General features: G+C 36.8%; 3 protein-coding genes across 3 annotated transcripts; 1 reads left to right on the top strand and 2 right to left on the bottom strand.

Moving 5' to 3' along the window:
- Positions 1-24: 24 nt before the first annotated feature.
- Positions 25-2512, bottom strand: LOC149020497 (IAA-amino acid hydrolase ILR1-like 1). Its single transcript, XM_089148656.1, has 5 exons — positions 1940-2512; positions 1365-1490; positions 925-1239; positions 711-839; positions 25-479 (listed from the first exon to the last, which is right to left on the bottom strand). The coding sequence occupies exons 1-5, from the start codon at positions 2327-2329 to the stop codon at positions 111-113; spliced, it is 1329 nt and encodes a 442-aa protein (XP_089004782.1). The 5' UTR covers positions 2330-2512; the 3' UTR covers positions 25-110.
- Positions 2513-9757: 7245 nt separating this feature from the next.
- Positions 9758-12741, top strand: LOC149020496 (senescence-associated carboxylesterase 101-like). The gene is made up of 3 exons (XM_089148653.1): positions 9758-10091; positions 10268-10616; positions 11290-12741. Exons 1-3 carry the CDS (start codon positions 10018-10020, stop codon positions 12628-12630), a joined length of 1764 nt encoding a protein of 587 aa, XP_089004779.1. The 5' UTR covers positions 9758-10017; the 3' UTR covers positions 12631-12741.
- On the bottom strand, positions 12281-20113 carry LOC149020495 (Glycosyl hydrolase family 47 protein). The gene is made up of 15 exons (XM_089148654.1): positions 19563-20113; positions 19074-19116; positions 18919-18984; positions 18757-18818; positions 18274-18373; positions 17951-18133; positions 16461-16509; positions 16199-16378; positions 15767-15887; positions 14994-15075; positions 14492-14577; positions 14231-14331; positions 13824-13965; positions 13566-13716; positions 12281-13183 (listed from the first exon to the last, which is right to left on the bottom strand). The coding sequence occupies exons 1-15, from the start codon at positions 19709-19711 to the stop codon at positions 12944-12946; spliced, it is 1755 nt and encodes a 584-aa protein (XP_089004780.1). The 5' UTR covers positions 19712-20113; the 3' UTR covers positions 12281-12943.
- Positions 20114-20691: the final 578 nt, after the last annotated feature.

The following is a 20691-nucleotide window of genomic DNA, read 5'->3' as shown; positions in this document are numbered from 1 at the left end:
GTAGTTAAAAAAAAAAATGAGAATATGCACATTTAAAAAAAATAACGTATGTTACTACTGAGTTGAACTAACATTTTAAAAAAAAGAAAAAAAGAAAGTCAGTAATGTTACTACTGAGTTGAACTTGTTAAGTAAGTATGTGCAAATGCAGCGTGTATTGCAGCCCCAGTAGAAAGGATATCCTCATCAATTGTGAAATAAGGGCTATGTGGAGGATGGATTGTTCCTATACTTTCATTCCTCACACCTATCATGAGAAATGATCCAGGTATCTTGTCCAAGTAGAAGGCAAAATCTTCACTACCCATGAAACAAGGAGCAGTGTGAACGTTGTTGTCTCCTACGATCTCTGTTGAGACTTGGTGCATGATACCAAAAATTCTGTCATCGTTCACAGTTGGAGGAATCAATGGACGGTCATCTTCTGGAAAGTCTATGGAAGCTGAGCATCTATGTACTGTTGCTTGCCCTGTAATAACCTGAAACAATAAAATTGTAACATTGAAGGGTCTGAGTCTAGATTGCAAAATTGGCAAATCTGAACTTATTAGGTGGTTTGATTGTATGATTATAGAAAGGATACTAGTTTCTGAACTTTTTCAGAATGTTGTTCTGGAATTCTTATATTTGCAAGTTATAAGTCTCAACTATTCTTTCAGCATTGCTTCATAAGATAATAAAGAGAGACAGTAAAGGCATATCTAGAGTACCTGTTCTATTCTTTGCTTCAACAATTCCATGTTCTTCTTTCTGAATGCCCTGAAAGTACCGCTGATTACGGCGGTGTCTGGGATAACATTGAAGGCACCTCCAGAATGGAATGTGGACACGGACACCACCTACATGCCATGAGATACACATTCTTAACATCTGCAACATAGTTCCCCGAATCATAATCAGGTCAGAGTCATGTAGGGGAATTACCTGAGACTGCAAAGGATCAGTTTCTCTTGAAACAATATGTTGTAAACTAACTACAGATGCTGAGGCTGCCAGGATGGGATCAATTGATTCTTGTGGTAAAGCTGCATGACCTCCTTTCCCTTTGATCTCTGCTTTGAAGGATCCACAACCAGCTAGAAACTCTCCAGGCCGAGAAGCCACTGATCCTACATCATAACGGTGAACCACATGAATCCCAAAGATTGCTTCTACATTTTCCAGTGCACCTTCTTTGATCATTCTTAGTGCTCCATTGCCTAGTTCCTCAGCGGGTTGAAATATAAGAACAACAGTTCCCTGAAGAGTAAATAACAGAGCAGACAGATGCTTAGATGAAAGAGTAAGAAGAGAATGCAATAATAGTAAGAGAACATGTCTAATAGCCATTAATGGCGTCTCCCTAAAAACAATTTCCGTGTTACCTGTAATGTGTCATTGAGTTCTTGCAGTATCTTTGCAGCACCTAGTAGCATGGTAACATGTGCATCATGCCCACATGCATGCATTTTCCCATCTATCTTGCTCTTGTGCTCCCACTCTACCATTTCCTACACATGAACATAAACATTATGATGCTGTGTCCTGCCTTGCGAAATGAATAATTTTCTGCTACACAGAGCTCTGAAACTTTTGAGAACTAAGACAAACATGGAGATGAGCAACCAATCTCTTATCATCAAATGAATATGTAACTTTTACCTTGAAAAACCCAAAAGGGTCATTGATCTTAGAATTGAATTAATAGGAGAACGAAAAAAAAAAAAAAAAAAATCCAACTAGGACAATCTTAGACATGTCTATATTTAGGTAAAATCGGTATAAAACAGGGGCACTTCACTGCTGTCTATTATCAGAAAGTCTACCGAATAATCTCTTCGATTTAACGAGAGACACGACATTTCAGTGTTTAGTCCCAAACATTGCTAAGAGATGTTACCGTGTTCTCTGTAAATCCAACATCTGCTTGAAAATTGAAATAAAGCAAAAAGAGACCAACCTGAATTGGTAGCGCATCCATATCTGCTCTCAAAGCAACAAAGGGAGGGGACCCTGATCCTACAGTGGCCACAACACCAGTACCTGCAACAGGCCATCGATAACCAATACCCATCTGATCAAGCTCACGTCGTATCAAAGCACTCGTCTTGAATTCTTCATATCCAAGTTCTGGGTATTCATGGATTTCCCTTCTTATCCTCTTTAGCCAATTCACGTTTTCAGCAGCATTAGCTATCCTAATCATCTCATCTTTGATTGAGGAAGAAGAAGAAGAAGAAGCATACCCATAGTTACCAAGAAAGGAAGATTTTGAATCTGAACAATAGCTGAAAGAGATAAAATTGCCGAAGAGTAAGAGGAAGAGATGAAGGAAAAATAGATGATCCATGGAATACAAACTGGTTCAGGTCGTCAGTTCAGAAAGAGAATATAGATTTGAATAACAAGAAAAATGGGGCAATCTCCCTTTGCTCTTTATACATTTTTCTTATCTACTTTTTCATTGTTGAATAAGGTTCTCAACTTCTGGACGGAACACAGAGCATCCTAGCTATCCCAATTGCAGTATTCTTTGTTCTATTATTATTATTTTATCTTCATTCAAGTCTTTATCTCTGAATGAATGGAGAGACGGCAAAGTGACGGATGTATATGTTTTGGGGAATAGAGCACGTGGGAAAAATGGAGGTTTGACAAGGATGAGCATGTGAGTGGGGTAGGTTTCTTGGTCTTCTTCGCCTCTGTTTCCGAGGATCCACATTCCACAGCTCGGTTTCGCATTGGTTTTGATGAACCCGAAATGGATATCATTTCGAGGTATTGGAATCGGGTTTTGATTACGTGTCTCACCGGCTCGAATTTTGACGACCCGGGCTTGGGGGTTTTTTCTCTCCCCTCCAATCCCCCTTGGGGTTTAATGATGGGGTGGGAGTTGTCCACCGGCGTCTCCCACTTTCCCACCCCAGCACCAAACACTCTACCATTTGGAAAATAATTTCACATTTTCTTCCCCACTAGACAACCAGACCCTTATTGTATTATGTGGTCAGAAAGCGTCCAAAGAGCACAAAGTGCTCTCTATCAGGTCTCAAATCCGAACTCATGGAGCTCACCCCAAAAAATGAGTGTAGAATCATTTCCCTGACGTACTCGCTCCCCTTCTCCCCGTCGACAACTTTAGAACTACAAATTATGTGGAGCCTACAAGAGATAAAAGGAGAAAATAAACCGAAAGTTAATATCTAAATGTGGTCCTCCGGAGAAGATTTTAGGAGAAAAGTATAACTTTGTCAAATCCAAGTTTTCCCTTTAATTCGAATGTGAAGAAAGAGAAGATGAGATAATAAATAGGAAGAACTAAGAAATTAATTTAAATTTTAAAAGATCGAGGCCCGGGCCCTACGTAGTTTCAGCCCTAAGTCCAATATGGAGTCTGGATACACTTACTTGTTAGGGTAGAAGTGTATGTGTTCATACTTCTCCACTATACAATAGGGATAGAATCCATAGTCAGTATTTGATAGAATGAGTTAGAGATACGATTATAGTGGATGCCACGTGGGCTTCCCCCTGCTATTTAGTGGAGAAATATCAGGGGCAAATAAACATTTTCCCCGACAGCAGGAAGGTGATTCAAACTCCTACCCTCACACCTATTCACCACATATTGGGAAGGAATTTCTTTCTAAATTTTCACAATACGAATTAAATGTGAGATATTATTAGTAGGTCTCACCTCCTAATTTATGATGGAAAGAGGTGAGAAGGAAAGCGGTGAGAAAAGCATTAATCTTGGTCTTGATGGGTAGAAAATCCGAGATGTACGATATCATATATTTTATGTTTGTAGAGATTGTCAATCGTGAGTTCACGAGATAAGAATAGGACCACGTGGATTATAAATAATTGAAGCAAGGCAAGGCAGGGAAGGCAAGGCTGCTAGGTTTGAGACGCAACTCAATTTCCAAAATTGCTAGGCTTTCAACATCGCTGGCCATGACAATTAGAGAAGAATATTTTATTTTTGGATGCTTTGGATATGTTTTCTTTTTCTATTGCCTAGTTTTATTGAATTTAAAATTTCACGTGATATTTTCTAAGGAGATAATTTTTTTTCTTTCAATTAACAGATATTTTCACAAATGATCCTTGTTTGGTTCCCAATTGTGAAATAAGCTACAGAAATCGTGCAAACCATCTTGTAAGTTAATAGATATTCTTCAATTAATAATACTAATAATTGATTTTTAATTTATTAAAAAATAGACAAAAGTCAATGAAAGCTGGTGGGCCTTCCTTCAACTCCTTTCTATTTTGTCACATGGAATTTCAAATTTCGAATCTCATTCAATGCTATGCTATGACCATCTTATACTGCACATGTTTTTTTTTGTCTCTTGTAATTTTCAGTATGAAAATCAAAAAGGAATACAGCAAAGTGAAAGGTAACCACCATACGAAATCATATAAGCTTGACAAAGAAAAGTTAGATTTGAAGACTAACTAAGATTAACTAACAACAGATTCAACGTATCTTTTCTATATTTTTTGCTTGTGTCTTTGTATACTTCATATATGATATATAATAGATAGTGATAGTGGCAGTACTATTTATGAGATGATCAAAATGGGTAACAACTTTTAAAGACTAAAGTCAACTAATTCAAACCGCCAAATGGGTTTTCACAAATATGTGAAAGTGTGAAACATACAAAGGAATATGGTGCTAGCGTGTGTTGTGGGAATTTCAAATACATGGAAATTTAGTTACACAAGTAAAATTTTAAAGCATGTTTTCAACATGGGGAAGCATAGATTTATTGCATGTATGGCTTTTAGATTCTTCTGCATAAGAATTAATTCTACTAATCATAAATTCTCTCCACTTATTATAGCAAAGGAAAACAAAATCCATAAAACTTTACAAATTTTTTTCAAAAACAAGAGTTATATCTTCAATCTGCATGAGAAATAATTCGAAGGATAAAAAATTCATAGTAATCTAGGTTCGCTAGCCCTGATGTTGAATTCTTTTTTTTTCTCGTCCAAAAGCTACTCAAATTAATCCCTTCAAACTAACCATTGGGAGATAACTATAGAATTATTTACAAGAAAGAAAGGTGGCATTGTCCAAATGTTGATTTCAAATTCCCAAATCTTGATATTATCAAAATCAGGAAGAAAAAAAAATATTGACAATATTTATCTCAAGTTTGACTAATGGGGAACTAAACTATTCAACAAACAAAATGATGATTACAAGGAACAAGAAAATAAGGTCATACAAAAAGCCTTCCATTTGTGGTTTGTATGAAAAACTAAAAAAACATGTTTGGCTGTTCATAGTCATGCAGCGGAAAAAACTAAACCACTTTGTGTTGGGAGAAAAGAAAGCCCCCCGAAATCAGATTAGACAAGTTTTCAAACAAGACCGAAACCAATTTCAACCTTTCATTCTAATTTCTATTTCCTTGTATGGTGGATGTCATGATCATTTTGTCATCTTCTATCAATATAATGTTTCTGAACTAAGTTTGTTATTCCGTATCAAACAGTAGAAATGATCAAATTGAATAATAAAAAAATATGATCTACGTATATCACAAGCTTCATGATATAAATGTTATTCCGGCATGATTCATGGTTGCCCTGTATATTATTGCTTCCATTTACTTGTACAGTTAATTTTATTGGCATGTTATATCTTGTAAAATAATTTGTAATGCTATTTTTATCGTCTTGTTCAATATACAAATTTTCTCTATGAACGTAAAATTATGGGATAATTACTGTTGCTCTGTTATACTATAACTTATTAGTAAGGGTGTTTCTCGTATCAATTATCATTCTCAATTATGAGATTTTTCATGGCATCAAGTATTTTATTTTATTTTTATTTAAAATAATAAAAAAAACCTTCAAAATGCATAATAGACTTTTTGTCTATTATGGATTACAGTGAGAATTTCATTATCTTCATTTATGCACATGTTTATTTGAAATTTTATAGTTAAGATGAGAATAAAATAGTTAATAAACATTTTTTTTTTAAATAAAGACCTTACTTTTCTCAATTTTCTAACTTGTTCACTATTATTTCTTAACAATTTTTTATTTCATAATTTATTTTCGACAAAATTTACAAAATCATTTTTCATTCTTGACCAATAATGAATTATTGTACTTATTTATTTTAAGTAGGCATAATAGAGATGAGAATTAACATAAAAATAGACTAAAATGACTTTTTTTTTTAAAGAAATTATTGTTGTTCTCCTTAATTTTCACAGTGTTAATAGATTGTTACAGTTGAATGTTTGATGTCTATTTTGTCCAAAAGATCATATCATCCTCATTTAGGAAAAGAAAAAAGAAGATATGAAATACCAAGTTTACACTAGTATTTTAATCATTTTAGATTAAAAAATAAAAATAAAATAAAAAAAGACTTCTTAAATTATGTTTTCTTTTATAAAAAATGCACTTCCTGGAAAATGGGACTCATGAACCACTCATTCTGTAACTTCTGTCTTCATGAAGCTGAAACTAGTCTACATGTATTTAGAGATTGCCAATATGCGAGTGGAATATGGAAACGATTAATCCCAATGAATCAACAAGGACAGTTCTTCAATTGTGATCGTCGTGATTGACTTTACCTAAACATTTGTGGAAATCTATCACAACAACAAAAATGATGGTCAGCCAATTTCGCCATCACACTATATCTACTGTGGGGTTGGAGAAATCGTGATACTCATGAATAAGACTTCACTCGACCAGGAGGAGGGGTTGAAATGATAAAAGAATACTACTCACATGTGGAGGCAGCTTGGACCCAGGAAAATAATCCACAATTATTATCACGAAATGTTAGAAGAAAGGCAAAGTGGAAAAGACCAACGGAATGATGGCTAAAATGCAATGTAGATGCTGCAGTTGGTAAAGAAGATTTCAATCAAATTGGAGGGGTTTTTCGCAGCCCAGAAGGGGTGTACTTGGGAGGTTTTGTGCATAGAACCCCCAAGACAAGTGTTCTTGAAACTGAGCTCCATGCTATTTGTGTAGGCATATGCTATGTAGTAGAAATAAATATGCTACCTGTTTACGTGGAGTCTGACTCTTCACAAGCAATCGATTGTTTGAAACTGAGTGCTCAAAATCAAGGAAGGATGACAAGGATTATTGTGGCAATTCGAGAGTTGGTAGATTTGCATGGAAATATCATCATTACTCATACTAATAGAAAAGCAAATATGGTTGCCGATTAGATGGCGAAGAGAACAACAACATTGGAGTCTCCTACGCGTTTCTTTCAGGAACCCCCTCAAGGTATAGAGGAGTTCCTTCAGGTGGATCGTTTGACCAGCTCTCTTTAAATTGATTTGGATTTTTTAACCCCGTTTATGTATCAAAAAAAAAAAATGCACTTCCTAAAATGATAAGGTCAAATTAGATAGTAGATAAATAAAACTCTATTGAAATTAAGAATTTTCTAAAATTAATAATGTCACATTGAAATGTCAATAACAAAAACTAAAAAAAAACTCCAAATTGAAAAGTGACTATATAAAAGCTAAAAAAATAAGAATTATTTTTTTTATTATCTTATACTTTGAATATTGATTTTGGGAATTATCAAAGGAGAGGAAGGAGTTGGGTTGAGGGTCATCCAAGGCTAAAAAAAAAAGAATCTATTATTATTATATTTTTATCTTATATTTTGAATATTGGTTTTTGGGTTTTATTAAGGGAGAGGAAGGAATTGGGTTGAGGGTCATCGAGAAGAAGAAGAGCTTCTTTCTTTTACTTTTTTTAATTTTTTTTTGTGTTGGGGTGGGAAGGGTAAGATACTAGTTTTTATTTTATTTTATTAAGATTAATTTTTCCCTAATTATTAAGGGTAGTAATTAATTAAATATAAATGTAAATAAAATATTTTTCGTCTTAAGGTTATTTTTGAATCTTTAAATAAATAAAAAATATCACATCATCACTTTACTAGCATAGTTTAAATGGCAGAGGGTAACAATAATTAGAAAAAAAGTCCAAAGTTGGATTAATAATTTGAAAAAGTCTTAAGGGATAAAATAATAATTAAACTATAATAGAGGGGGACAATAGTAATTATTCAAAAAATTATTATTTTACTTATAATGAGAAATGTGTTTTGTATGTAATGAGGACCACTTAGATGCATGGGCGTTGACTGGGCTATCCTAATATTGAATAGGTTGGAGGCTTGACTCAATTCATTGTATTTGCTTCAATGTGTTGATCAAATACCTAACATTTGGTATTAAAACTAGCATCAAGGCAAAGAACGTGAGCTACCTAGAGTGGAAGTTGTCGAGGAAGATGACTACAAAGGAAACAAACGTGCTTAATGAGAACCACTTAGCGTGCCTAATGACATTAATTGCGCAGGACCTTAGCAAAATTGTAAATTGGACATAAAACATGGTCTGTTAATGGCAATTTAAGATATGGACGAGTTGAGTTGAGCCCAGCATGTTGGGCCTGGATTGCATCTAAAGCTGGACTGAGCTGGGCTCGGGCTGAATTGTGTAAATTATATTGGTGGGCCTGGGTTGTGATTTGAATGAGTTGGGCTGGGTGGAGCCAAGGGAAATTAGGATTGGGCTGAGGTTTAAAAAAGCAAAGCCCAACTTGGCCCAACTGCAACCACGGCTTTGAACTATGCTACCATAGGGATTTGAAGTTGCCGCGTTTCTACATCGATTCCAGAAAACATGGTCTGTTAATGGCAATCAAGATTCGGCCGAGTTGAGTTGAGCCCAGCACGCTGGGCCTGGATTGCATCTAAATCTAGACTTAGCTGGGCTCGAGCTGAATTGCATAAATTATATTGGTGGGCCTGGGTTGCGATTTGAATGAGTTGGGCTGGGTGGAGCCAAGGGAAATTAGGATTGGGCTGAGGTTTTAAAAAACAAAGCCCAATACGGGCCCAACTGCAACCATGGCTATGAACTATACTACTACAGTCTACAGGTATTTGAAGTTGCCAGTTGCCACGTTCCCACATGGTTTCCAGAAAACTTGCGGAATTTTGGACCGTCGGATTTAAAGTTTTGGTCTACGGCTCGAATTAATTCGCATGACGGTACTACTGAAAAAGGTCGAATCACTTGTATGGTACAATATAGGTTCTCCGATGATGCGCTTTTGGTGGAAGATACCTCTTCTCATCGTGACTTTTTTGGGAAGTGGGGTCTTTCTGTTTCTTATGCTCTTCAATTGCCAACGTTTCATCATTGGAATCCTCCGGACATGGTGGCTAGTCCTATCCGATGGATCGGTTAATAATGGGGTGGTTGGTGCTCTTGCCCCTGGTGGTGATGGTGTTTGCTATGGGGGGTGTTGAGGTGTAGGTATCCTTCTTGTGAGCTCATGGGGATGGGGTGGGAGGTTGTCTCTCAAGGATATGTGGTGGTGCTTTTTCAAACTGGTATTACGTAGCATAGTCAGAAGTGGTGAATATTCTTTTTTACTTGAGGTCTGTGATTCTATAGGTGCACAACAATGTGGTGGTTCATCGTTAGAGGCGTGATGTGTGACTTCTTGGCAAGTCTCATATGATAATGGAGGTGGGTTTTGATCCGAGAGGGTTCCTGCGCCTCAAAGTCATTGTGGCGGGAGGCTGGTGGGGGTTTTTGAGTTTTTTGCTTTGTAATTCATTGTATTATTCCTTTTATATATATTTATATATTCTCTTTGATTAAAAAAAAAAAAATTCGAAAAACTTGTCCGGCATGTCATTTCCTTTCCCAAGTTCGAAAAACTTGTCCGGCATGCCATTTCCTTTTGCCAGGAAAGTTCCATTTCTAATTTTCTATGGTGGAAGGAAAGGAACGCTGCAATTTTCATCTTTATCACTTCACGCTTAATCATCTGCGTAACTGATGGAGACAGATCGTCCTATTCTCAAGACTTTTGATGACTTTCTGAGAGACATTCTTTACTCAGCAAAGAAATCACAAAGCAACTTCCTCGTCATTTACATTTCTTGCTATCGAATTCACTTAAGACTATAAAATCTCCATACACATCATTTCAATGTTCACTTTGCTTCTGAGATCGATCTTAGAGAGAACAGAGATGAGTAATCAATCCAATCAGGAGGAGAAAGTGTAAGTGTTACTTTCTTTCTTTCTTTCTTTCGTTCTTTACTTCTTTCCTTCTCTCCTTCTCCTTGCCGGTTAACCCCAAAATCACTGAAAAATGAAAAATAACAAGATGGGAAAGATTTAGGGTTTCCTTTATGAACTTTGTTAATTAAATCCATGTACTCTTCGTTTCTGCACAGGTTTAGTTCTGCACTTGATTTAGCGGACGTGGTACTGACATCTGATCTCCCACAAAGTTCGTTGGCGGCTATTCAAAAACTAAACGATGATCCTACAAAGAAAAGCATAAATGTTTCGTCGTTACCGTTCTCTCTGGCATACAAAGCCTACGATGGTGGTCATGACAAGTGCGATATTTTAGCTTTTGGCTGTGAAATTGAAATAGTATCATCAGTTCTGTCCCCGGTTTTGGAACGCTTCCCACCTGAGTTCGATTTCCTTCGAACGGATGAACAGAATCCATTCTCCATCAACGAAGAAGCCATGGCTCTCTTCCGCTCCCTCCTTCAAGATGTGGAACTCTTCCAGGTACTTCTCTTTTCAGCAACTACTATAAGCTTTAAGTCTAATTTCAACTCTAAGAGAAGATTTAGTTTCTTACCCAAAAAAAAATAATTTATGTAAAAATGGATTTTGTTTTAAGAAAATACGGGGTTTAAAAAATAAATAAATAAATAAATAAATATATATATAAGGTGAGAAAATTAGCATGTTACTTCAGAGTTAAAGGAAGTTTTTCTGCTTTTCACCCCAAATGAGCCAAACAAACTACACATTTGAAATTTCTATGGAAAAATTTATTTTTTAAAATTTTTTCCCACCACATCTTTATTCCAGTTTACAAACTGGCATTTCATACGGATGTACACCTTGCCTGATGTAGAGAATCTGATTTTTTTTAATCCTCTCTAGCTAGGCGAGTTGTTTTTCCATTTTTTCACATTCACACTGAAGTCAGTCAGATCGTATACAGGGCAGACATTGTGTGTGAGAGTACGGGCGAAAGAAAATAGGCTTTTTTTTTTTTTTTTTTTTTTTTTAAATTGGGCATATTTCATGAATCTAAATCATGTGTTAATAAACCTGAGTGCTGGGCTTCTAAAGACTAGTTCGGACCAAGTTGAAGTCATGATCTCTTGATTTGATCCGGTTTAGTGGCATCTCCTTTTTAATAACCATCTTTGAAATCTTCGACATGCAGCAATTGAAGAACCCGTCGAGGCCATTGATTATAACAGGCCACTCTGTAGCAGGATGGGTTGCATCGCTCGTATGCTTATGGGTACTCGAGAACATCCATCGATCAAACCGTAACATTCCCATGTGTATCACCTTCGGATCTCCACTCATAGGCGATGATGGCCTTCTCAAAGCCATTAACAATCAATCTGGATGGATTTCTCGATTTGTACATGTTGTCTCCGACGGAGACCTCATCCCTCGTAACTTCCTCTCATTCACCACAGACCATAACAAGAACAGTTACAAGCCTTTCGGGACTTTCCTCATGTGTTCTCCATCGGGTTCTGCTTGTTTTGATGATCCTGATTCAGTGGTTAGTTTGCTGGAGGCTACAGGTTGGTCTCAATTACCCAGCCTCATGGATTACATGAAGCTATTGGATTACCTCACCCATCAGTTCATTGTTTCCAATACTACTTCACAGCCAGAACCCATAGTCGATTCACTTCGAACTGGAATAGTTCTTCAACTGGAAGCAATTGGAGATAAAAGAATGCAGTGCGAAGAGGAAGACGCTTTGGTTACTGCTATGGAGACACAAGAAAGATCAAGTTCCTATAAGCACAGGAAGCGCATCACCCAGTCTGAAAAGAAACTTAATGACATGAAGATGAACATGGCTAATCTCGAATTCTACAAGGTGGCCTCCTGCACCAAGCAGCCAATAGGCTATTATGATTGCTACAAGAACAAACCATTCGAAAGAGACGTACGTGCTGTACTGTTCAAAGCACTACTCACCAAATATTGGGAAGGTGAGGTCGACGAGGCAGAGAAGAAACCTCGGAAGCCAGGAGTTGCCCCCATGGGAACACGCCTGCTGTTCGGAGGAACAAACTATAGGAGAATGGTTGAACCCCTTGAAATCGCGGAGTATTATAGGCAAGGGAAGAGAGATTATCGCACTCAAGGGCGGCCTAAGCATTATATACTGTTGCAGATTTGGCTGGAAGAAGACGAGCGAACTGCAGAGCATAAGGGAAAGTCAAAGGAGAAGGCTTCCACTTTAACTGAGGACTCTTGTTTCTGGGCAGATGTAGAGGAAGCTATGATTTTGACCAAATCATTGAAGCATGGCGAAACCATCGCCAGCGCTGAAGAATCACCAATTAGAAAACTTCAGGAATTTGAAGATCATGTGATGGGCTTGATAGATAACTTGGCAGTTAGTCCAGAGATTTTCTTGAAGGAGAGCACCTTCATGCAATGGTGGAAAGAATATGAAAGTAGTCCTCATCGCACTCACAGGTCCTCACTTGCAAACTTCATGGAGAAAAAACTTTTCCTGAACTATAACTAATTATCCATCAGGTGTTCCACACTCGTGCGGTACTTATTATTACTAGTCTCAGCTGCTTTACAATCTCCAGAACCTGTATTAATTTCATCTTCAATGGTCTAGTTGGTGTAACTCTTTGTGTAATGCTTTTTTTAAATTTAAATTTAATTTCAGATTACAAAACCGTTGGAACAAACCAATCGCCCCCAACAAAAAGAAAAAAAAAAATAATAAAATCTGACTAGCCTACCATTTCCGTCAGGGTGAGTGGGTTATCTTCTGTTGAGAAAAGAATAATTTGGCACACAGGATGTTTAGAATGATGAACAGAAGATCAAATTACAAATAACCATAGTCCACAGTAACCTGCTATGCTGCATGACCTTTGCCAGCAACTAGTCGCATCAATTCCGCATTCATCATCACTCATGCACATATGGTCTGCGCGAGAATCAGGGACATGACATACACTCTCATCCCCATGAATAGCATTTCCTCTTCTTCTAGGGGTAAGATTATATGCTGGGCAGATTTGCAAAGACATTGAACTTGCATATTTCCGTTGTTTTTCACTCTGCACAAAGAAAGATCATTTAATTGCTTTTTGTTATAACGGATGCTTCTGGAAGAGAATGCAACTGAGAACAGATGTACTTGATAAGTGGATACTAGGCTTATTTACTAATGAACAAACGAAAATTATAGTGACCAAGAAACATATCATGAACCCCTGCAGCTTCTGGATTTGGGGGAATGAATTATCATGAGAAGACATAAAATGCCATTATTCACATATCCAACAGCAGGGCCTCAAAATGCTATAATGCATTCCATTAGGAGATGCTATTGTTGCTTGTTAAATGTCTCAAAAAGAAATTTGACATAATCCTGATAGAGTTCAGGCAAATCATGGAAAATGTTACTAAAGTACATGCAGAGAAGTGTTGAAAGAATACCTTGATGTAAGTCCAGTTAGTTGTAGTGTATATCTCTGGAAGTTTCTCATGCCAATCACTTCTGACTGGAAGAGGGTGACCCTCAGTTGTAAAGATAAAATTTTTATTCACCAAAAATGAATCATCAAAGAGAAGATAGAGATACTTGCACCTATAAGTAACAAAAAAACGTGCGTTTATGTAGCAATAGAGCTGAAAAGATAAGGAATTATTGTTGACATGAAATTACAGTTGCACAAAGGATAAGGAATTGCTTACGTTTCTGCCAGAAAGAAGCTATGCTGATGATCTTCCAGTTGCATTGTTGTCACATCCTTAATGCTTGCAAACCCACCTTCTACTTTGGTGTAATTATTGAGAGAGTTCACAATTGATTCACCCACTTCTATGTACCAAGGATCTGACAATGTCAAATATAGTAATGATAAATAAGAGGCAATATTTGCCAATAAAATAAATAAACGAGGCAACTATGATACTGTGCCTTAATGGGGCATAGCAATGCATCATCAGAAAAGTGGGGAAGGGGGTTGAGGAGGAGGGTGGGGATGTGGGTTGGGGGAAGAGATGGTTTCTTTTATTTAAAAATTATTCTTTAACTGATCAAAGAAATGTCTATTTTCATTCGTCATACAGAGGCAGAGAAATAGCAGTAAGAATCCCACCTTTGGTTGCTTGGTAAAGGTATAGCGTGGACTCTGCTAATTCTGGCCGTAAAGGATAATATTTTTCTGTAGGATGCAACATTTGACGGTCCAGCAAGTATCTGTTCAAAGTAATCTTTCAATTAAACAAACTGTCACAATATAAATGCTGATGAACCGTATAAAACTATCAAATTCTAGAAGCAGCAGCCAATAAAATTATGCTGTGCCCTTTTTTTTAACTATTTTAAACATTCAATTGTAAAGAAGACCCACTCATACCTTTCTGGTAGCACACCAAACCCCTTCCACACCTGAAAAAACTCACGATGCGATGAATTGGCAGCTGCAATATCTCCAATTAGAACCTGATCAATAATTGAAAGATCATGAACACAATTTTAACAGTAAACCTCTAAAGGAAAGTCACAATGCCATCCAATTCTAGCCTCTAAGATCAGTAAATACTAGCGGCAGTTGCCTCACAGCTTTCAGCCTTGCAATGCTTTAATACCAGTTCTACTTAAATTAACTTTACAAAGAAAGTTCAGGATATATCATACTAGTTAGTAATACATAGAGCAAAAGCTACCACCCCCCACCCCAAAAAAAAGAAGAATGCTCTAATAGTTAACTAGTCATAATTGACTGTCAAAACAGTGGCAGTAAAGTTCAAAAACCATATGCTGCTGTTATTTCACTATTCTAAAGCTACAATGAAGAACATTTTTGCAGTAGTTTTCCAGCAATAACCATGAAATAAGTAGGGTGCTCAATAACTTACCTGTAGACCAGGCCAGAAAGCCTGAAGGCTAGTAAGTTGCCAATAGGTTGCCTTCCCTGTCCTCATATCAGCTTCATGATACCTGGAATGCAGAAACGTGTACTTAAGTTACATCATAAAGATATAAATCTTAGAAGACAATACTACTACACAACACAGACAAAGGAAGAACTCTAAAGCAAAAACTTGTGCACCAGAGCTACCAGAGGTCAATTATATATGAAAAGTTTATGGAACAATTACTGTCATTAGATTGAGAAATTTTTTCACATGTACTTTAATCTGCCTAAAGCTCTGCTTCTTCTACTTACACGAGTAAGTAAATGTTTGTCCTTTTCATTGTAATCATATATTTTCAGAAGAGGAAGGTGCTGTAGCGAAATACTCCATTCTTTGATCATACATTGTAGCCATCAAGTTTAAAGTTTGTATCAACATTGTGATAACACAAAAAGAGGGGTAGCTCAGTTGGCAAAAACCAAACGTCATATAATGAGGTCAAGGGTTCAAAGTTTAAACCTCCTTGGGGACTATCTACCTAGAAACAAAAAAAGAAAATGAAAACAGTCCCATATAATATCTTTCCTTCTGGACTCAAAAAAATATGTGGATTTATAGACAGTTTCCATTACCCCCCACCACTTTAAAGTTTGGGCAGATCGGATGGGGGAAGGGAGATGGGGTGGGGTGGATGGAGAAGCTTCATGCAGAAAAGCTGAGTAGAAAACAAAATCCATTCACCAAAACTGGAAGAGATTTTATGAGTGCAGTACCATGGGCCATGCCGGAAATATTTCTGTACGGCAAGATAAGCAGACTGGAACATGTCCCAGTACTCATCCTTTCCGAAAAGAATGTGGGCTTTGATTAGATACTCATAGAAAGAATCAACTCCTACAAGAGATTTGAAGTTACCAGCATGAGAAACTATGCAACTTTTAACTTGAATAATACAGTACAATAATTGAAAAGTAGACAGGAACATGTCCCATAACTCATCCATTCTAGAGAGAATGTGGGTCTTTTTAGATATTCATAGAAAATCAACTAATCACCAGCATAAGAAAATATGTAATTTTAACTGAAGAAATACATTACAATATTTGAACATCAGATCTCAACTCTAGCCAAAATTGTATAAGCAATTAGATCGTACTAGACAACCAAATGAGCACAACGGAGAAAAATACAAGATAAGAATTTACCAGCACCAATTCCAGATGAATACTCTAGCCATTCCCCAGTGACCACGTCCAGAGTTGTTCCCAGGAGATTCAAAGGACTTCGCATGCTCCATAGTTTACGAAGGGCACGCAAAGCTGCAGCTTCATATCTAGGGTCACCAGTTAATCGTGATAATGATCCCATTTCAAGGATGAGAGAACCTGAACATATAAATGAAAAATTAGCAAATTTCAAGAGTTGTGCTACAATGCACCACAGGATGTTAAATTAAGAACTCCTTACCACACCCAGATGTGCTTGTCTCAGTAGTCTCATTCTCCATCAGTCCATGCTGTCAATCACAGAATTTTGTAGTGATGAGTCAAAAAATACCCTTTGATAAGCAAAACAGGCAATATTAATACTTTCCTAGATAAAAAAAAATAGGTAACAAGGGAACTTGTATAGAGAAACTAAGCATGGTGATGTGCAAAAGCTAGCATAGGTACGGTTAGTAGATGCATGATCTAGTACTTCCAAAGAGAAGGTCAGTCTTATTATTGTGGAATTGAATGTGAAAGTCACATTCACATAGATAAACTCAGTATAGTAGAAATGAGGATGTTGGGATGGGTAAGTGGCAAAACTAAAAAAGATAAGATAAGGAATAATCATATAATAAAACTGGTCTAGGACTAGCTCCAATAAATAATAAGTTACGACAAAGTCAGTTGAGGTGGCATGGTCACGTTCACCAGAGGGCTTTAAATGCCCCTGTAAGAGAAACTAACAGAAGTAGAGGAACTAGGGGCAAACCTCAGATAAACATAAGAGAAATGGTGACAAAGGATATGCATAGCTTACGCCTTGTATCTAGTATGGCCTCAGCTGAATTGGAAGGCAAGAATCCATGTAGCTGACCCCATTTATTTGGGAAAAGGCTTATTAGTAGTTGTTGTTGCTATTGTTGTAATGTGAAAATCACAAGTCTTCCGTTTCACTTAGTTTTTGGTGGAGATACCATTATACTGATAAGCCTCTAATAGTTCGGGTGTACAAGGGCAGGAACAGGAGGAGAAACACGGGATCAGTTCCAGCTGCTACAGGGAATCATTCCCAGCTGGACACCTAGGGGACAAGATTGACCAGCAAGGATAGGTGGCAGAGAAACATTGGACAGCAGCCACAACCTTTGCACACAGCAGGGGGACAGAGAAGATGGTCCACTGGGCAGAGGGGATTGGGAGAAGGGTAGCAACTAGTTACGAATATTCAGTGTTATGTAGGGGTGAGGGTGAAGGGAAGGGGGAGGGGTGAAAATCAGGAGTATAGAGCAAGCTAGCTTACTGGGAGAGCTGGCTATCAGGTGTGGTATAGAGAAGTAGCAGTCTGCTGGTGCGTAAATAAGGTTTTGATGCATTGAGTGTTAATATAATGAAATGAACTCTTTTATGTTGCTGTAATGTCTTCTTGAATGAATGAAGCAAACTTCCCTCTTACTCTGTCAACTGTTGAGAATGCCTGTTAGTTGTGTTAGGGGATAGAGTGATTCAGCTGGTGAGAAACTAAGGCCTTAAAAAATATCCGTAGCAGCTTGATCATAATTGTCAAGTGTAGCACCTTAATCAATTTTATGTAGGCATCTAATATAAGGGAAGTCAGTAACATTTGCTGTCATTCTGAGAAAGAGGAATTTAGAAAAAAAAAAAAAAAAGTGTCAGCAGCATTAACATTAAAGCCTAGACCTGTAAAAGAAATATTCTCCACTAGCTAATTGACCATCGTATAATTACCTTAAGATTGATCCATGCATATGGCAATCCGGTGGGAGTATTGAAAGCACGTAGGAAACGTTTCCCTAGATCTTCGGCCAAATTAAGCAGCTGGTTCTTGTAAATTCCTTGATCCAACCCATTAGTAGGATCAGTGGCAAGAATATGAGCAGATACAAGCCCTCCAAGGACTCTTATATTGCACTATAGGTTGCAAGCAAGAGCAAAAAATCAGAACACTTCACATTCAAACTCTTGAGGATACATCAGACATGCCCTTTCTTTACAGGTAAACTTTACGCTGTAAGATTAATGTCAATATTATGAAGCTTATAGTTAGATACCTCAAATACATGTACCCTTGCATCCACATCAAATGTAAGATTCTCAGAAAGCCAAAGAACTGCCCTTTCAAATTCCGAGTAGTTACCCAGTACGATAAGACTGCAAAAAAATTACTAACAAAAATAAAGAGTAGAAATTGTATTCAAAATGATGATCTAATAATTCTCTATAAAACAAATATGAAGATATTAGGATATCTGTATTGATTACAGTCATAATTAAACAGAACAGACTGAGAAGGCCATACAATTACTAACTGTTGGTGGCAAATTTTGTAGGTGCACAGAAAGCATACAGAAATCAGGATTTTTTTTTTTTTGCTTTGAGGGGAGGGGGGTTCAAGCGATGATGTGAGTGGGGCACTTCTTTGCCAGAAATGGACCATCAATCCTAAGAATCAGGTGTTATCACCAAAAACAGTCCAACAATATTAACTAGCAAATAAAACAACAAAAACATTCTTGGGCACCAAAAATGGTTACCTGGACAATGATTCAATAAGTGTCAACGCTGATCCATTGTAGTTTTGAGGTAGGTGTTCAAGCTGAAAATAAAAAAAAATAAACAAAGAGAATTAATCTATGAAGTCTATGTATATTATGCACGGAAACGGTTGCCTAGTAAGTTTCTAAAAGAATCCTTACATTCAGATTCCCAAGCTCACTAAGTGAGTCAGTGAAAGTCTTTGTAAGAGGTCTTAGTTCATCATGCTAAAAAAGAAACAGAATGTGCAGTCAGTGGCTCATATATGAAAAGAAATTTTACTGATTTCAACAGTTACTATAGGTTTCAGACTTACTGGAAATGCATAAGACATATAGTTGTCGTAGGCATGGTAAAACCTGAAGATGAAATTAAACAAGCTTGTAAAATGGAGTGGCATCATCTTGGACTTACAAAACAAAAAAGATGTAGAATTCAAAATAAGATTATATTTGTTCCTTAACAAAGTTTAGATCTTTAAGGCATCGAACACTTGGGTTCAGTGCTACTAGAAACACACAGACACAAGAAGAGAAAAAAGAAACCAGAATTTCTCTGCTAACACCAATAAAGCAAATTTAAAACAACAGTCAACAGAATCATGACGACCCACAAATGTAAAACCTCAATAAAATGGATGAAGAAGAAAATCAACAAGAGGCATAAAATTGGGGAATACTACAGAGAGGTAAGAATAGTACGCTTCCAACAAAACCCACAATAGAATCCATTAACATTACATCAAGAAACCAAAACTTGTGAAGTTCAATTGAAAAAAAACAAAAGAGTTAGCTGATACACTTACATTTCCCGCACCTTTTCTCGCATAAATATCTTTTTTGCAGCTACATGAGGCTCGGTCCCTGAGATGACCAAGCCGAAGGAGGTGGCAAAGATGACAAGAAAAAGAATAACCCATATCCGGAGCTCGATTTTAGATTCGTGAGGGAGCATGTTTTTGATAAATTCATAGGCAAGAGATGAGATCCGGTTCTTTCGATTCCGTGGGGCAAGAAGAATCAAGAACGAGATGAAGATGAACTTCACTAATCAAATTGAACCTAAACAGGGATAGCTTGATGGCGATCAAAAAGAGTGAAAGCTACGAATCCAGATCAGGATTAGATACGGCTTGGTCCATTCCGATCCTAATCGTATCCCATTGCTACAATCATAGCCTAGTCTCTGGGAAGTGTAATGCTTATCTATCCGTTCCTTCTTTCTTTCCTTTTTCACCTATATCTTTCTTATACAGAAAGTAAAAGCGAACTCTGATTTGAATCGAGCAAACGGGCCAATTCTTCATCCGATTAATTGGTCTGAAAAATGGATTTTAATCACTACACGTTTGATTCTGCGCTGTTTGCCACATCGTTGTACATATGAGAGCGATTTTTTTTTTTTTTAATTTGTCTGAGAGAGCGAGTATTATACATGTGTACATAAGTTATTCATATAACTGATGATATTATACCATGTCACTAGATCATTAGATGAAACTTTACCCAAAAAATGAAATCATTTGATGAAACCTCTACATTAAAATGAAGGGGAAAAAAACAACCCTTGTGACTTTTTCTTATTACACGTGCCTATGGGTAGTATGACATTAAATAAATTTCATATGATCCAAAAATAATTAGATCAAGCAGGTTTCACCGTTTAAAAACATCAAAATTTTTTTATTGGTATGATTTCAGGTTAAGATGGAATATTTAAATTTATATAAAATTTATTTTTATATTTTGCCATCTTTTTCTTTAGATAATGTTTTATAATTTTAGTAAAACTATGAATCAGGGTTTGAGTAATTTTCTTTGTTTCTTTGAAATTTAGCCGTCAAATATATGTGATGACCTCAATAAGAAAAGAAGAAATAAGAAGGCAAAAAGTTGAAAACATGACCCCGGGGCGTGTTTTTCAACTAGCGTTCA

The sequence above is a fragment of the Hakea prostrata genome, chromosome 3 (assembly GCF_041222555.1).
Source record: "Hakea prostrata isolate BN-2017 chromosome 3, UWA_Hpros_2, whole genome shotgun sequence".
Taxonomy (NCBI): domain Eukaryota; kingdom Viridiplantae; phylum Streptophyta; class Magnoliopsida; order Proteales; family Proteaceae; genus Hakea; species Hakea prostrata.
Note: the sequence above shows the minus strand (reverse complement) of the source record. Positions and strands in the feature narration are given on the sequence as shown.